The sequence below is a fragment of the Chiloscyllium punctatum genome, chromosome 27 (assembly GCF_047496795.1).
Source record: "Chiloscyllium punctatum isolate Juve2018m chromosome 27, sChiPun1.3, whole genome shotgun sequence".
Taxonomy (NCBI): domain Eukaryota; kingdom Metazoa; phylum Chordata; class Chondrichthyes; order Orectolobiformes; family Hemiscylliidae; genus Chiloscyllium; species Chiloscyllium punctatum.
In genome coordinates, this window is record NC_092765.1 from 49,663,950 (window position 1) to 49,677,662 (window position 13,713).

The following is a 13,713-nucleotide window of genomic DNA, read 5'->3' on the forward strand; positions in this document are numbered from 1 at the left end:
TGGATTTAAACTACCCCCTTCAGGCTCTCTGCCTCTATTCCTGATGAAGGGCTTTTGCACGAAACGTCGATTTTACTGCTCCTCGGATGCTGCCTGAACTGCTGTGCTCTTCCAGCACCACTAATCCAGAACATTATGTAAACAAGCCAACAAGGGGTGAGGTCACATTAGATTTGGTACTGGGTAATAAAACTGGCCAGGTATTAGATTTGGAAGTAGGTGAACACTTTGGTGATAGTGACCACAATTTGGTTAGGTTTGCTTTAGAGATGGAAAAGGATAGGTATATACCGCAGGGCAAGAGTTATAGCTGGGGGAAAGGCAATTAAGATGCGATTAGGCAAGATTTAGGATGCATAGGACGGGGAAGGAAACTACAGGGGATTGGCACAATTGAAATGTAGAGCTTATTTAAGGAACGGCTACTGCAGGTCCTTGATAAATATGTACCGGTCAGGAAGGAAGGAAGTTGTCGAGTGCAGGAGCCATGGTTTACGAAGGAAGTTAAATCTCTTGTTAAGAGGAAGAAGGCGGCTTATGCTAGGAGAAGATGTGATGGCTCAGTTAGGGTGCTTGAACGTTACAAGTTAGCCAGGAAAGACCTAAACAGAGAGCTAAGAAGAGCCAGGAGGGGACATGAGAAGGTATTGGATGGTAGGATCAAGGAAAACCCTAAGGCTGTTTATAGGTATGTCAGGAATAAAAAGAATAACTGGAGAAATATTAGAGCCAATCAAGGATAGTAGTGGCAAGTTCTGCGTGGAGTCAGGGGAGATGAGTGAAGCGCTAAGTGAATACTTTTCGTCAGTATTCACATAGGAAAAAAACAATGTTATTGAGGAGACTACCGAGATACAGGCTACGAGACCAGATGGGACTGACGTTCACAATTGCTAACTGACGTTAGCAATTCTGGAAAGTGTAAAAGAAAGGTAAGTCCCCTGGGCCAGATGGGATTTATCCTAGGATTCTCTGGGAAGCCAGCAAGGAGATTGCAAAGCTTTTGGCTTTGATCTTTATGTCGTCATTGTCTACAGGAATAGTACCAGAAGACTGGAGGATAGCAACTGTTGCTCCCTTGTTCAAAAGAGTAGTAGAAACAACCCTGGTAATTATAGACCAGTGAGCCATACTTCAGTTTTGGGTAAAAAGTGTTGGAAAAGGATATAAGAGATGGATTTATAATCATCTAAAAAGTAATAAGCTGATTAGGGGTAGACAACATAGTTTTGTGAAGGGTAGGTCGTGCCTCACAAACCTTATTGAGTTCTTTGAGAAGGTGACTAAACAGGTGGATGAGGGTAAAGCGGTTGTGTCCGGTTGATATGGATTTTAGTAAGGTGTTTGATAAGGTTCCCCATGGTAGGCTATTGCACAAAATATGGAGGCATGGGACTGAGGGTGATTTAGCGGTTGGATCAGAAATTGGCTAACTGAAAGAAGTGGTGGTTGATGGAAAATATTCATCCTGGAGTTCAGTTACTAATGGTGTACTGCAAGGATCTGTTTGGGTCCACTGCTGTTTGTCATTTTTATAAATGACCTGGAGGTGGGTGTAGTAAATTTGGTGGTTAGTAAATGTGCAGATGACACTAAGGTCAGTCGAGTTGTGGATAATGCCGAAGGATGTTACAGGTTACAGAGGGGCATAGATAAGCTGCAGAGCTGGGCTAAGAGGTGGCAAATGGAGTTTAATACAGAAAACTGTGAGGTGAGTCACTTTGGAAGGAGGAACAGGAATTCAGAGCTAATGGTAAGACTCTTGGTAGTGGAGGTGAGCAGAGATCTCGGTGTCCATGTGCACAGATCCTTGAAAGTTGCCACCCACGTTGATAGGGTTGTTAAGGTGGCATACGGTGTATGAGGTCATGCTGCAGCTGTACAAAACTCTGGTATAGCCACACTTGGAGTATTGCATACAGTTCTGGTCAACACATTATAGGAACAATGTGGAAGCTTTGGAAAAGGTTCAGAGGGAATGGGAACCAAACGAGGTGGTTAGTGGACAGGAAAGAGGTAGCAATTAAAGCCTGTAAGGAAGTAGATAATGAAGTCAGTGTAACTAAGGAAGAATAGGCAGGAAGCGGCGGATGAACACAGAGGGACTGGTGATCTGAGGTGCATTTGTTTTAATGCAAGAGGTGTAGTAGGTAAGGCAGATGACCTTAGGGCTTGGATTCATACCTGGGCATAAGATTATATTATATTATATTATATTACATTACATTACAGTGTGGAAACAGGCCCTTCGGCCCAACAAGTCCACACCGACCTGCCAAAGCGCAACCCACCCATACCCCTACATTTACCCCTTACCTGACACTACGGGCAATTTAGCATGGCCAATTCATCTGACTTGCACATCTCTGGACTGTGGGAGGAAACCGGAGCACACAGAGGAAACCCACGCAGACAGTTGCCTGAGGCGGGAATTGAACCCGGGGCTCCGGCGCTGTGAGGCAGCAGTGCTAACCACCGTGCCACCCACTAATGTTATTGCTATTACTGAGACTTGGTTGAGGGAAGGGCATGATTGGCCACTAAATGTCCCGGGATATCGATGCTTCAGGCAGGATAGAGAGGGAGGTAAAAGGGGTGGAGGAGTTGCACTACTGGTCAGAGAGGCTATCACAGCTGTGCTGAAGGAGGGCACTATGGAGGATTCGAGCAGTGAGGCAATATGGACAGAGCTCAGAAATAGGAAGGATGCTGTAACGATGTTGGGACTGTACTACAGGCCTCCCAACAGCGAGCGTAAGATAGAGGTACAAATATGTAAACAGATTATGGAAGCAACCGGGTGGTGGTAATAGGAGATTTTAATTTTCCCAACATTGACTGGGATTCACTTCGTGTTAGAGGCCTGGATGGAGCAGAATTTGTAAGGAGCAGCCAGGAGGGTTTTCTAGTGCAGTATGTAAATAGTCCAACTCAGGAACAGAGCTGAAAAATGTGTTGCTGGAAAAGCGCAGCAGGTCAGGCAGCATCCAAGGAGCAGGAGAATTGACGTTTCGGGCATAACTACTTGGAACATCGATTCTCCTACTCCTTGGATGCTGCCTGACCTGCTGCGCTTTTCCAGCAACACATTTTCAGCTCTGATCTCCAGCATCTGCAGTCCTCACTTTCTCCAATTCAGGAACAGGCCATACTGGACCTGGTGTTGGGGAATGAGCCCGGGCAGGTGATTGAAGTTTCAGTGGGGATTACTTTGGGAATAGGTGATCACAATTCCATAAGTTTTAGGATACTCATGGACAAAGACAAGAGTGGTCCTAAAGGAAGAGTGCTAAACTGGGGGAGAGCCAACTATAGCAAAATTCGGCAGGAGCTGGGGAAAGTAGATTGGGAGCAGCTATTTGAAGGGAAATCCACATTCAGTATATGGGAGGCTTTTAAAGAAAGATTGGTTGGAGTTCAAGAGAGATACATTCCTGTGAAAACGAGGGATAGAAATGGCAAATTAGGGAACTATGGATGACAGATGCAATTGTGAGACTGGCTAAGACAGAAAAGGATGCGTACATAAGGTATAAGCAACTGAAGTTAGACGAAGCTTTGGAAGAATATCGAGAATGTAGGACCAATCTGAAATGAGGAATTACGAGGCCTAAAAGAGGTCATGAGATATCTTTAGCGAGCAGGGTTAAGGAAAACCCCAGAGCCTTTTATTCATATATAAGGAGCAAGAGGGTAATGAGGGAAAGGGGTGGCCCACTCAAGGACAAAGGGGGAAAGATATACATGGAGTCAGAGAAAATAGGTGAGATTCTTAATGAGTACTTTGCATCAATATTCACTGAGGAGAGGGACATGGCAGATATTGAGGTTAGGGATAGGTCTTTGGTTACTCTAGGTCAAGTCGGCATAAGGAGGGAGGAGGGGTGTATTCTAAAAGGCATTAAAGGTGGACAAGTCCCAGGACAAGAGGGATCTATCCCAGGTTACTGAGGGAAGCAAGAGAGGAAATAGCTGGGGCTTTAACAGATATCTTTGCAGCGTCCTTGAAAATGGTGTGGGGGGTGGGGGTCTGGACTGGAGAAATGCTAATGTTGTCCCCTTGTTTAAGAAGGGTAGCACAGATAATCCAGGTTATTACAGATCTGTGACGCTGAAGTCAATGGTAGGGAAGCTGTTGGAGAAGTTACTAAGGGACAGGATATATACCCATGTGGAAGAAAATGGGCTTATCGGTGATAGACAGCATGGTTTTGTGCAGGGAAGGTCACGTCTTACAAACCTAATAGAATTCTTTGAACAGGTGACAAAATTGCTTGATGAGGGAAGGGCTGTAGATGTTATATATATGGATTTTAGTAAGGCATTTGATAAGGTTCCCCATGGTAAGTTGATGAAGAAGGTGAAGTCGCATGGGGTCCAAGGTGTTCTAGCCAGGTGGATTGAGAACTGCTTGTGCAACAAGAGACAGAGAGTAGTAGTGGAAGGGGGCTTCTCAAAATGGAGACTGTGACCAGTGGTGTCCCACTGGGATCCGTGCTGGGACCCCTGTTGTTTGTGATATACATAAGTAGTTTGGAGAGAGGTGTAGGTTCCCTCATTGCAAGTTTGCAGGTGACACTAAGGTTGGTGGAGTAGCAGATAGTGAAGGGAACTGTCAGAGAATACAACAGGATATAGATAGATTGGAGAGTTGGGCAGAGAAATGGCAGATGGAGTTCAATCTGGACAAATGAGAGGTGATGCATTTTCCAGAGCGAACTATACAGTAAATGGAAAAGTCCTGGGGAAAATTGATGGAGAGAGAGATCTGGGTGCTCAGGTCCATTGTTCCCTGAAGGTGGTAACACAAGTCAGTAGAGTGGTCAAGGCGGCATACAGCATGCTTTCCTTCATCAGACGGGTATTGAGTACCAGAGTTGGCAGATCATGTCACAGTTGTATGAGACTTTGATTCGGACACATTTGGAATACTGCAGACAGTTCTGGTTGTCACATTACCAAAAGGTTGTGGATACTTTGGAGAGGGTGCAGAGGAGGTTCACCAGGATGTTGCCTGGTATGGAGAGTGCTACCTATGAAGGGAGGTTGAGTAGATTAGGATTATTTTCATTGGAAAGAAGGCAGTTGAGGGGGGGCCTGATTGAGGCCTACAAAATCATGAGAGGTGTAGACATGGTGGATAGGAAGAAACATTCTCCCAGAGTGGGGGACTCAATTACTAAGGGTTCAAAGTGAGAGGTGAAAAGTTTAGGGGAGATATGCGTGGAAAGTTCTTTATGTAGAGGATGGCAGGTGCCTGGAATGTGTTGCCAGTGGAGGTGGTAGGGGCAGGAATGATAGCGTCATTTAAGATGTATCTAGACAGATACATGAATGGGCAAGCAGAGGGATACCACTTCTTAGAAAATAGATGGCAGATTTAGATAGAGGATCTGGATCAGCACAGGCTTTGAGGGCTGTAGGGCCTGTTCCTGTAGACTCGCCAACCTTAAGGGCATTTAAATGGTCATTGGATAGACATATGGACGAAAATGGAATAGTGTAGGTTAGATGGGCTTCAGATTAGTTTCGTAGGTCGGCACAACATCGAGGGCCGAAGGGCCAGTACTGCGCTGTAATGTTCTACGTTCTAAGCCACCCTTCTAAGCTCTCATCCAGGTTGTTAATAAAAATGGCAAACAGCTCTGGCCCCAGAACAGATTCTTGTGGTGCACCACTGGTAAATGAACTCCAGGAGAAACATTTCCCATCAACAATAACCCTCTCTTCTTACAAGCTAGCCAATTTCTGACCCAAACAACTAAATTACCCTCAATTCCATGCCTCTGTATTTTCTGCAATAGCCTACCATGGGGAACTTTATCAAAACGCTTTACTGAAATACATATACACCACATCGACTACTTTACCCTCATCCACCTGTTTGGTCACCTTTTCAAAGAACTCAATAAATTTTGTGAGGCATGACCTACCTTTCACAAAAATCGCACTGACTTTCCCTAATCAAATTATTCCTTTCTAGATGATGAGGAATCCTATCTTTCATAATCCTTTTGAACACTTTACCCACAACAGAAGTAAGGCTCACTGGTCTATAATTATCAGGGTTGTCTCTACTCCCCTTCTTGAACAAGGGGACAGTAGTTGCTTTCCTCCAGTCTTCTGGCACTATTCCTGTAGACAATGACAACATAAAGATTACAGCCAAAGGCTCTGCCATCTCCTCTCTGGCTTCCCAGAAAACCCAAGGATAAATCCCATCCGGCCCAGGGGACTAATCTATTTTCACATTTTCCAGAATTGCTAACACCTCCTCCTTATAAACTTCAATCCCATTTAATCTAATAGCCTGTATCTCAGTATGCTCCTTGACAACATGGTCTTTTTCCAGTGTGAATACTGATAAAAATATTAATTCAGCGCCTTTCTTATCTCCTCAGACTCCATGCACAACTTTCCTTGACTGGCCCTAACCTTAGTCTTTTATTTCTGACATATGTATAGAAAGCTTTAAGGTTTTCCTTGATCCTACCTGTCAAAGACTTCTCATGTCCCCTCCTGCTTCTTCTTAGCTCTCTCTTGCGTTCCTTCCTGGCTAACTTGTAATGCTCAAGCGCCCTAACTGAGCCTCATGTCTCAGCTTTACATAAGCCTGCTTCTTCCTCTTGACAAGAGATTCAACCGGTTTAGAAAACCACGGTTCCCTTGCGCAACCACTTCCTTCCTGCCTGACAGGTACATACTTATCAAAGACCCACAGTAGCTGATAGTGGATAACCTCACATTTTTCCTTGTTATATTCCATCTCCCATCTTCATGCCCAGTCATTAAGCCTGTCCAAATCCTCTTAAAGTTGCTGTACGTCTTCCTCACAACACACACTCCCGCTTAGCTTTGGATCATCCACAAATTTGTAGATATCACATCTGGTTTCCCCTTCCAATTCATTGATATATATTAAAGACAGCTGGCTTCCTACAGTAGCCCATGAATCACAGCCTGCCAACCTGAGAATGACCCATTTATTGCTCCTGTTTTCTGCCTGTTAACCAATCATTAATCTGTGCCGGTACATATCTCACATATTTTAATTGATTTTTAATCAGCCTCCTGTAGCACCACCTGAAACATTGACTTCTCCACCTCCTGATGCTGCCTGGCTGTGTTCGTCCAGCCTCCTGCTGGTCTATCCTGTATCAAATGCCTTTTGAAAATCTAGTACCTTGGTATCTTTTCCCTCGCCCAGTCTATTCACTTAAAAGTGCACAGAGACAATTCATCTGGACCAAACGTTTTACCCCTTCACTAATCTCTTCCCTTTTTTTTTGAAGACTTCTGATGTCAGGCTCAACTGGTAGTCACCTTGGAAAAATATTTGGCATTTGGCTGTGATTAACTGAGAGTGTGTCATTATTATCTCTTATCAATTTTGTTTTGTTTTTATGTATCTACAGAATAATTTATTTTCATATTACTTTCTGCTTGTCTAGTTACCTTTTACATTTGTCCTAATATTTTTGCCATTGTCTGCTGTCATCTATTTATTTAGTGTCTTTCACTCACTTCAATTTTATTTGATTTTAATTTTTTCTTTACTCACTGTTTCATTATGGATCTCATGTTTGTATATTTTAGAAGGATATATTTCTTCTGGACAATATTAACAGTCTAAAAAGTTCCCACTGCTGTTTATTTCTTGCTGCTCGGTAAACACTTCCAGACTCTGACCCAATTGCTTTCTGAAGCGCTGAAAACCCAACTTATTATGTTGTCTTAGTCTTACTCAGTCTCCATGTTATGATAATTTAGTAAACATTAAAAGTGAACAATGCTACACAAATAGTACATCCAAAACAAATCATAACCTTTCCCACTTGTTATCACTGAGCAGGGAACTTACCTTGTAAGCTCGTAGAAGCACAAAGCACAGAAGGTCATTCAGTCCATAATGTTTTTGGCTATGTTCTAAAACAGTTATTTCACTCGCCCTGCTGTCCTTCTCTCCTTTCTCAAAGCACTGAAGTCTTACTTGAAGTATCTGTCTGATTCCCTTTTGAAAGTTCCTACTGATAATGTTTTCACTGCCTTTCTAATGAGTTAATACCCACCTGTACATTAAAAAAAAACACAGCCTCAACTCTGTCGCATTTCTCATTATTCATTTCCTCCCATTATTCTCAGCCCTGTCTGATTTGGAATGAAAATTTCTACGTGCCTCTGTTGGGAGTATTGATCCAAGAAACTACTAGTTAATTGGAGTATTGAAGGTTTATATAAAGATTTGTTATCGGGTTGTAGTTTCTGTGGGTATGTTTGCTGAGCTGGGAATTTGATTTACAAATGTTTCATCCCCTTTCTGGGTGACATCATCAGTGCTGTGGAGCCTCCTGTGAAGCGTTGCTGTATTGTGTCAGTTGGAATTTATTTGGAGAAGATGAACACTTCTATAAAGTCTTTGCCAAGATATCCCCACAACTTCATCCACAGACGCCTGGCAGACAAACCACACGAGGAGGACATGCCACGACCCAACACACTAACTACTCTACCTCATATAAAAATCATCTCAGAACTGACAGCCAGACTGCTCTGACCACTCAGATTTATGACAGCACATAAACCAACATCCATGCTCAGGCAACAACTCACCAGAACAAAAGACCCAATACCTATTAGTGCAGGACAAACATGGTGTACAATATTCCATGCAGAGACTGCATGGACCTATACAGGACAGACAGGCAGACAGCTAACAATTTGCATTGATGAACATCAACTAACCACTAGTTATCCTTAGTATCTACTCACACAGAAGACAAGGACTGCAAATTTGACTGGGACAACACCACAATAATAGGGTAAGCCAAACAGAGGTCAGCCAGAGAATGCTTAGAAGCTTGGCACTCATCCACGGACTCCATCAATAAACACATTTACCTAGACCCAATATACCAAGCACTGCAACAAACAACTGGAGCCAACTACCAGAAGCAGTGTGAATAATACCTAATAAATTCCAACCAACACAGTACAGCAGCGCTCCACAGCACTGAGGAGGTCACCTAGACAGGGGACAAAACGTCTGCAAGCCGAATTCCCAGCTCGGCGAACATACCCATAACAACTGTAACTAGAGTGTGTCGGTCAGTACTACCCGTATCGATATTCTGAATAGGCATCAATGATCTTTAATAGCACAAACTAAACGGAGCTGGCTGATGACAGCAGGGTATAGACAGACTGGCCAGGTGGGAAATTCAATCTAGATAAATGTGGGCAGGACAAACAAGACAAAGGAATACATGATGAACAGTAGGACCTTGGAAAGCAGTGTGTATATACCAGGCCCTTCTGTTATCAGTACAGGTGGATAAAGGGTTTAAGAAGGCATATGGGATATTTGTCATTATTAGCCAAGGCATAGAGTTTAACAGCAGGAAGGTGATGCTGGAACTGTTTAAAACGTTGGTTAGGCCACAGCTGGTGTATTGTTTGCAGTTCTAGAATCCATTTTACAGGAAGGAGGAGATAGCACTAGAGAGGGTGCAGAGGAGATTTACCAGGATTTTGCCTGGGTTGGAGAGTTTTTAGTTATGAAGAGAGATTGGACAGTCTGAGGTTGTTTTCCTTAGAGCAGAGGAGACTGTGAGGAGACATGACTGAGATGGATACCATTATGAGGGGCCTAGAAAGGGTAGCCAGAGGAAATGTTTACCTTTGATGGAGGGTTCAATGAGCAGGGGTACTGATTTGAGATATGGAGCAGTAGGTTTAGAAGAGATGGGTGGAAAAAGCTTTTCACTAGAGGGTGGTGGGAATCTGAAACTCACTGCCTATAAGGGTGTTAGAGGTAGAAACCCCTTATAACACCGAAGACATATTTAGATGTGCACTTGTGGTGCCAAAGATTACAAGGCTATGGGTCAAGTGCTGAAAAATGGGATTAAATTAATTCATGGATGTGGTGGGCTGAAGGGCCTTTCTCTGTGCCCTAACCAGGCCCTGTGGTTTGTTCTTCAGCTCTCATTCTGTTACTTACTCTTTAGGAAACGATTGCGGACCCATTTGTTCTGCTTCCTTGCATAACGCTTTGTGACTTGTTTGAGTGCAGCGATACCTGCCGGGGAAAGACACGGTATAAACAGAACTGGTACACACTCCCTCATTCTCCAAACAAACGCTGCAGAGACAGACTGAACAGGGTGAAAATACACTCCTTTACATTCCAAACAAACAGCAAAATCCTAGCTGCAGAAATCCTAGATCAGCTTCGGTACCCATGCTCAAAGACAGCTGCCACTGAAGTCTGACTCAGTCAGTACCACTCTTAACATCAGACACTGGATTCACTCCAGTACTGAACCCACAGTCAAGTGCAGCACTACCATTGGAAATGCTGCCATATGGCCAAAAAGATCCTATGGCACTTTTGAATAGCAGTTTGGTTAACTTGGATCGCTCAACCAATATCAGAACTAGATAACCAGGTCATTACTATTTTGCCGTGTATAAATGGTTATCATGTACAGCTAAACAAGTGACCATAATTCAAAAGTATGCAACATTTTCTAGCCATTTGCTTATGAGCGTAAGGGTCTGAAAGGGTCAATGTTGACTTGTTTCACGAGGGTCACCAACAATAATGTTTTAAAGATTACATTTTGTTTTAGAGCAAATTTGGACACTGCTGTGTTGAAGAAAATAATTTATTTTGCAACTCCAAGGTCAAGAGTGGAACCATGTAATGTTCACTAACTGCTCACACAAAGTCATGCAACTTTTGGAGAAGCTAGAAACTGATACTTTGGTGAGACAAGGTGGCACCAGACGCCTCTGGGTTGAAAACCTGCCTAGCAGCAATTTTTGGATTTTCTAGTTTGCAGTTTGGCACAGAACGGAGATCTGACCTCCAGAAAGGCAGCAAGCAAAGACGGGTCACAAACCTCAAAGACCCTGAAAAGAACTCCGAATTAAATAAAGACTTCAGGTGCAACTGACCAGCTACCAAACTGAGGATTTTCTATTGCTCTGTGGTTGACAACAACATGGTATCATTGTCAAAACCAAAGAGCTGGGAAAAATCACCTCATTCCACCCTTGAGGTCTGGACTTTTGACACTCTGAATTTGTTCCATTTTACCCGTGATATTTACACATGCTGTCCAATTAGTAAAGGAATGCGCGCATGTTTGGATTTAAAAGAAATATAGTTTGTTTTGAACAGTAGTAATTTTTTCACTTGTTTTTCTCCGTGTTAAAGGATAGATTTGTTTCTAATTGGTAAGACATTGGTTTTGATTGATGAAATCTAATAAAAGTTTCTGTTGTCCTGGACAGCAGTTGAAATCAGGCAAACTAACGATCTTAGTGACTGAATTCGACATTTCAGATGGCTCATAGAATCCAGGTGTTTGATTACCAGTGTTCCTTTTCCATTAAGCTCATGAAAATGTTGTATGAACTTGAGGACAAATCAGCTTTGGATAATGAATAAATGAGACCCAACATCCAGGTCCTCCCCATAATCTCTGTAACAGTGTTGATAATTATCAGTGATAGTCGAGAGTGTGGTGCTGGAAAAGCACAGCAGGTCAGGCAGCATTCGAGGCGCAGGAGAATTGATGTTTCAGGCATAAGCCCTTCATCAGGATATCAATGATATGATGATAACCTGTAATGAGAACACAGGAGGATATAGACAGACTGGAGGGTTGGGCATAAAAGTGGCAGATGGCCTTCAATCCAGATAAATGCGAGGTGATACTTTTAGGCAAGTCTAATTCTAGAGCAAATTATACAATAAATGGACGAGCCTTGGGAAAGGTTGATGGGCAGAGGGACCTGAGAGTGCAGGTCCATTATACCCTGAAGGTTGTGCACAGGTGGATAGAGTGGTCAAGAAGGCATACAGTATGTTTGCCTTCAATCGACGGGGTATTGAGTATAAGAGCTGGCAAGTCATGTTAAAAATGTACAAGACATTGGTTCGGCTGCATTTAGAATACTGTGTATAGTTCTGGTCGCCACATTACCAAAAGGATGTGGGCGCTTTAAAGAGGGTGCAGAGAAGGTTTACAAGGATGGTGCCTGGTATGGAAGGTGCTAGCTATGAAGAGAGGGTGAATATGTTAGGTTTGTTTTATTAGAAAAAAGGAGATTGAGGGGGAACCTGATTGAGGTTTACAAAATCATGAAGGTTATAGACAGGGTGGATAGAAACAAGCTTTTTCCCAGGGTGAAGGATTCAATAACAAGAGGTCATGCTTTCAAGGTGAGAGGCGGAAAGTTTAAGTGGGGATACACGTGGCAAGTACTTCACACAGAGGGTGGTGGGCATTTGGAACGCGTTGCCAGCAGAGGTGGTAGAGGCAGGCACGGTAGATTTATTTAAGATGTGTCTGGACAGATGCATGGGTAGGTGGGGACCAGAGGGATACAGATGCTTAGGAATTGACCGACAGGTTTAGACAGTACATTTGGATTGGCTCAGGCTTGGAGGGCCAAAGGGCCTGTTCCTGGGCTGTAAATTTTCTTTGTTCTTTGAATGGCTATCTTGCAGTTAACAACTTGTGGTTCAACACAACTGCTTCATCTGGTCAGACCAGGAGGTGGTTTTCTTCTGTCCCCCTATCACTTCCTACCTCTGGCAGCTAACCCACTAAATGGTGTGGCACAGACATTGCTTGCACAACATGATAAGCAATGCTAGGGATTTGATTGGACTGCTCACACAACAGTAAGCACTTGAGAAACATCCTGAGCACATGAAAAGTACCACACAGATGTAAGTTCGATCCTTCCTTAAAGCTGGTTAGCAGATATCATGGATGTAGCTGTTAGAGGAAAGTCATGGTGTTCAGCAAACCACCTTTGCAAATGTTGTTCAGGGAGCAGCAATGGGGGAATTGGCACAGCAGGTACCAGGCAAGTCCTCAGTTACCTGTAAGCTGTTCTTGGCTGACTACACACTCAGGAAATACAGCCCTGGCAATTCATGGGGACTGCAGTAATCTGTAAACTCCTGGTCCTTTCCTGTTTCCCATTTTACACAGGCAATGTATACTGTGCCAGACATCTAACTGATAACTTTTGAACTGAGATTAATAACTACCCTCGCGTGCACACAACAAAACATGTTACAGCGAGATGCAATGTCCAGTTTGCCCCAGTGTTCGGCTACAACTCCCATGTAATATGCAGCCCCATGTCAATAAATGTCTTCAAAGTCCGTTCTTCCTCAGTTAAGCCTTCCCCAGCCCGTCCACTCAAATAGAAGCTTCATTACCAAACCCAGTATTGCACTACACCCATTTTACACATTGTTACCTTGGTTCAGCAGCTTTTCCCTAGTCTCGCTGCAGTTGCTGTTGGAGGTCAGATATTCATGGAATTCCTTGAATCCAATGGACTGAAAGATGCCATGCTGGTAGTCCTGGCTGTGTCCCAATGGAGAAAGATCCAGACACAAAGATTAATCAATAAACTGTCAATCAACGAAACAAAAAGGACAGTGCAGCAGAATGATTCATAAAATGCACAGTTCCCGAGGGCCACACATGCTTTCAATCACTGGACTGGAGAAACGGGTGGTCTCTCCTTGCCACAAAACAAATGGAGAACTATCCACAAATCATTCAACGGCTTATAATGTTATGGCTCTGGAGCACAAAAATGTTGCGAGAACCTTGAGTGGGATGTGGGCTGTTCACAGCGAGATGCATATTCACATCTCTGATGGCCAATGGAGATTGT

The 13,713-nt window shown here is 43.4% G+C and overlaps 1 protein-coding gene across 6 annotated transcripts in view; it reads right to left on the reverse strand.

The window, feature by feature from the left end:
* Nucleotides 1-13,713, reverse strand: part of trit1 (tRNA isopentenyltransferase 1) — a 50,902-nt gene that overhangs the window by 19,286 nt on the left and 17,903 nt on the right. For all 6 annotated transcript variants that reach the window (XR_011952453.1, XM_072548623.1, XM_072548618.1 and 3 more), the window contains 2 exons: nucleotides 13,288-13,397; nucleotides 10,001-10,078 (listed from right to left, as the gene is read on the reverse strand). Coding sequence is in view for 5 of the 6 variants with exons in the window: in XM_072548623.1 (XP_072404724.1) it covers nucleotides 10,001-10,078; nucleotides 13,288-13,397 (188 nt within the window). In the remaining variant the exon portion in view is untranslated. The remainder of the gene's footprint in view (nucleotides 1-10,000; nucleotides 10,079-13,287; nucleotides 13,398-13,713) is intronic.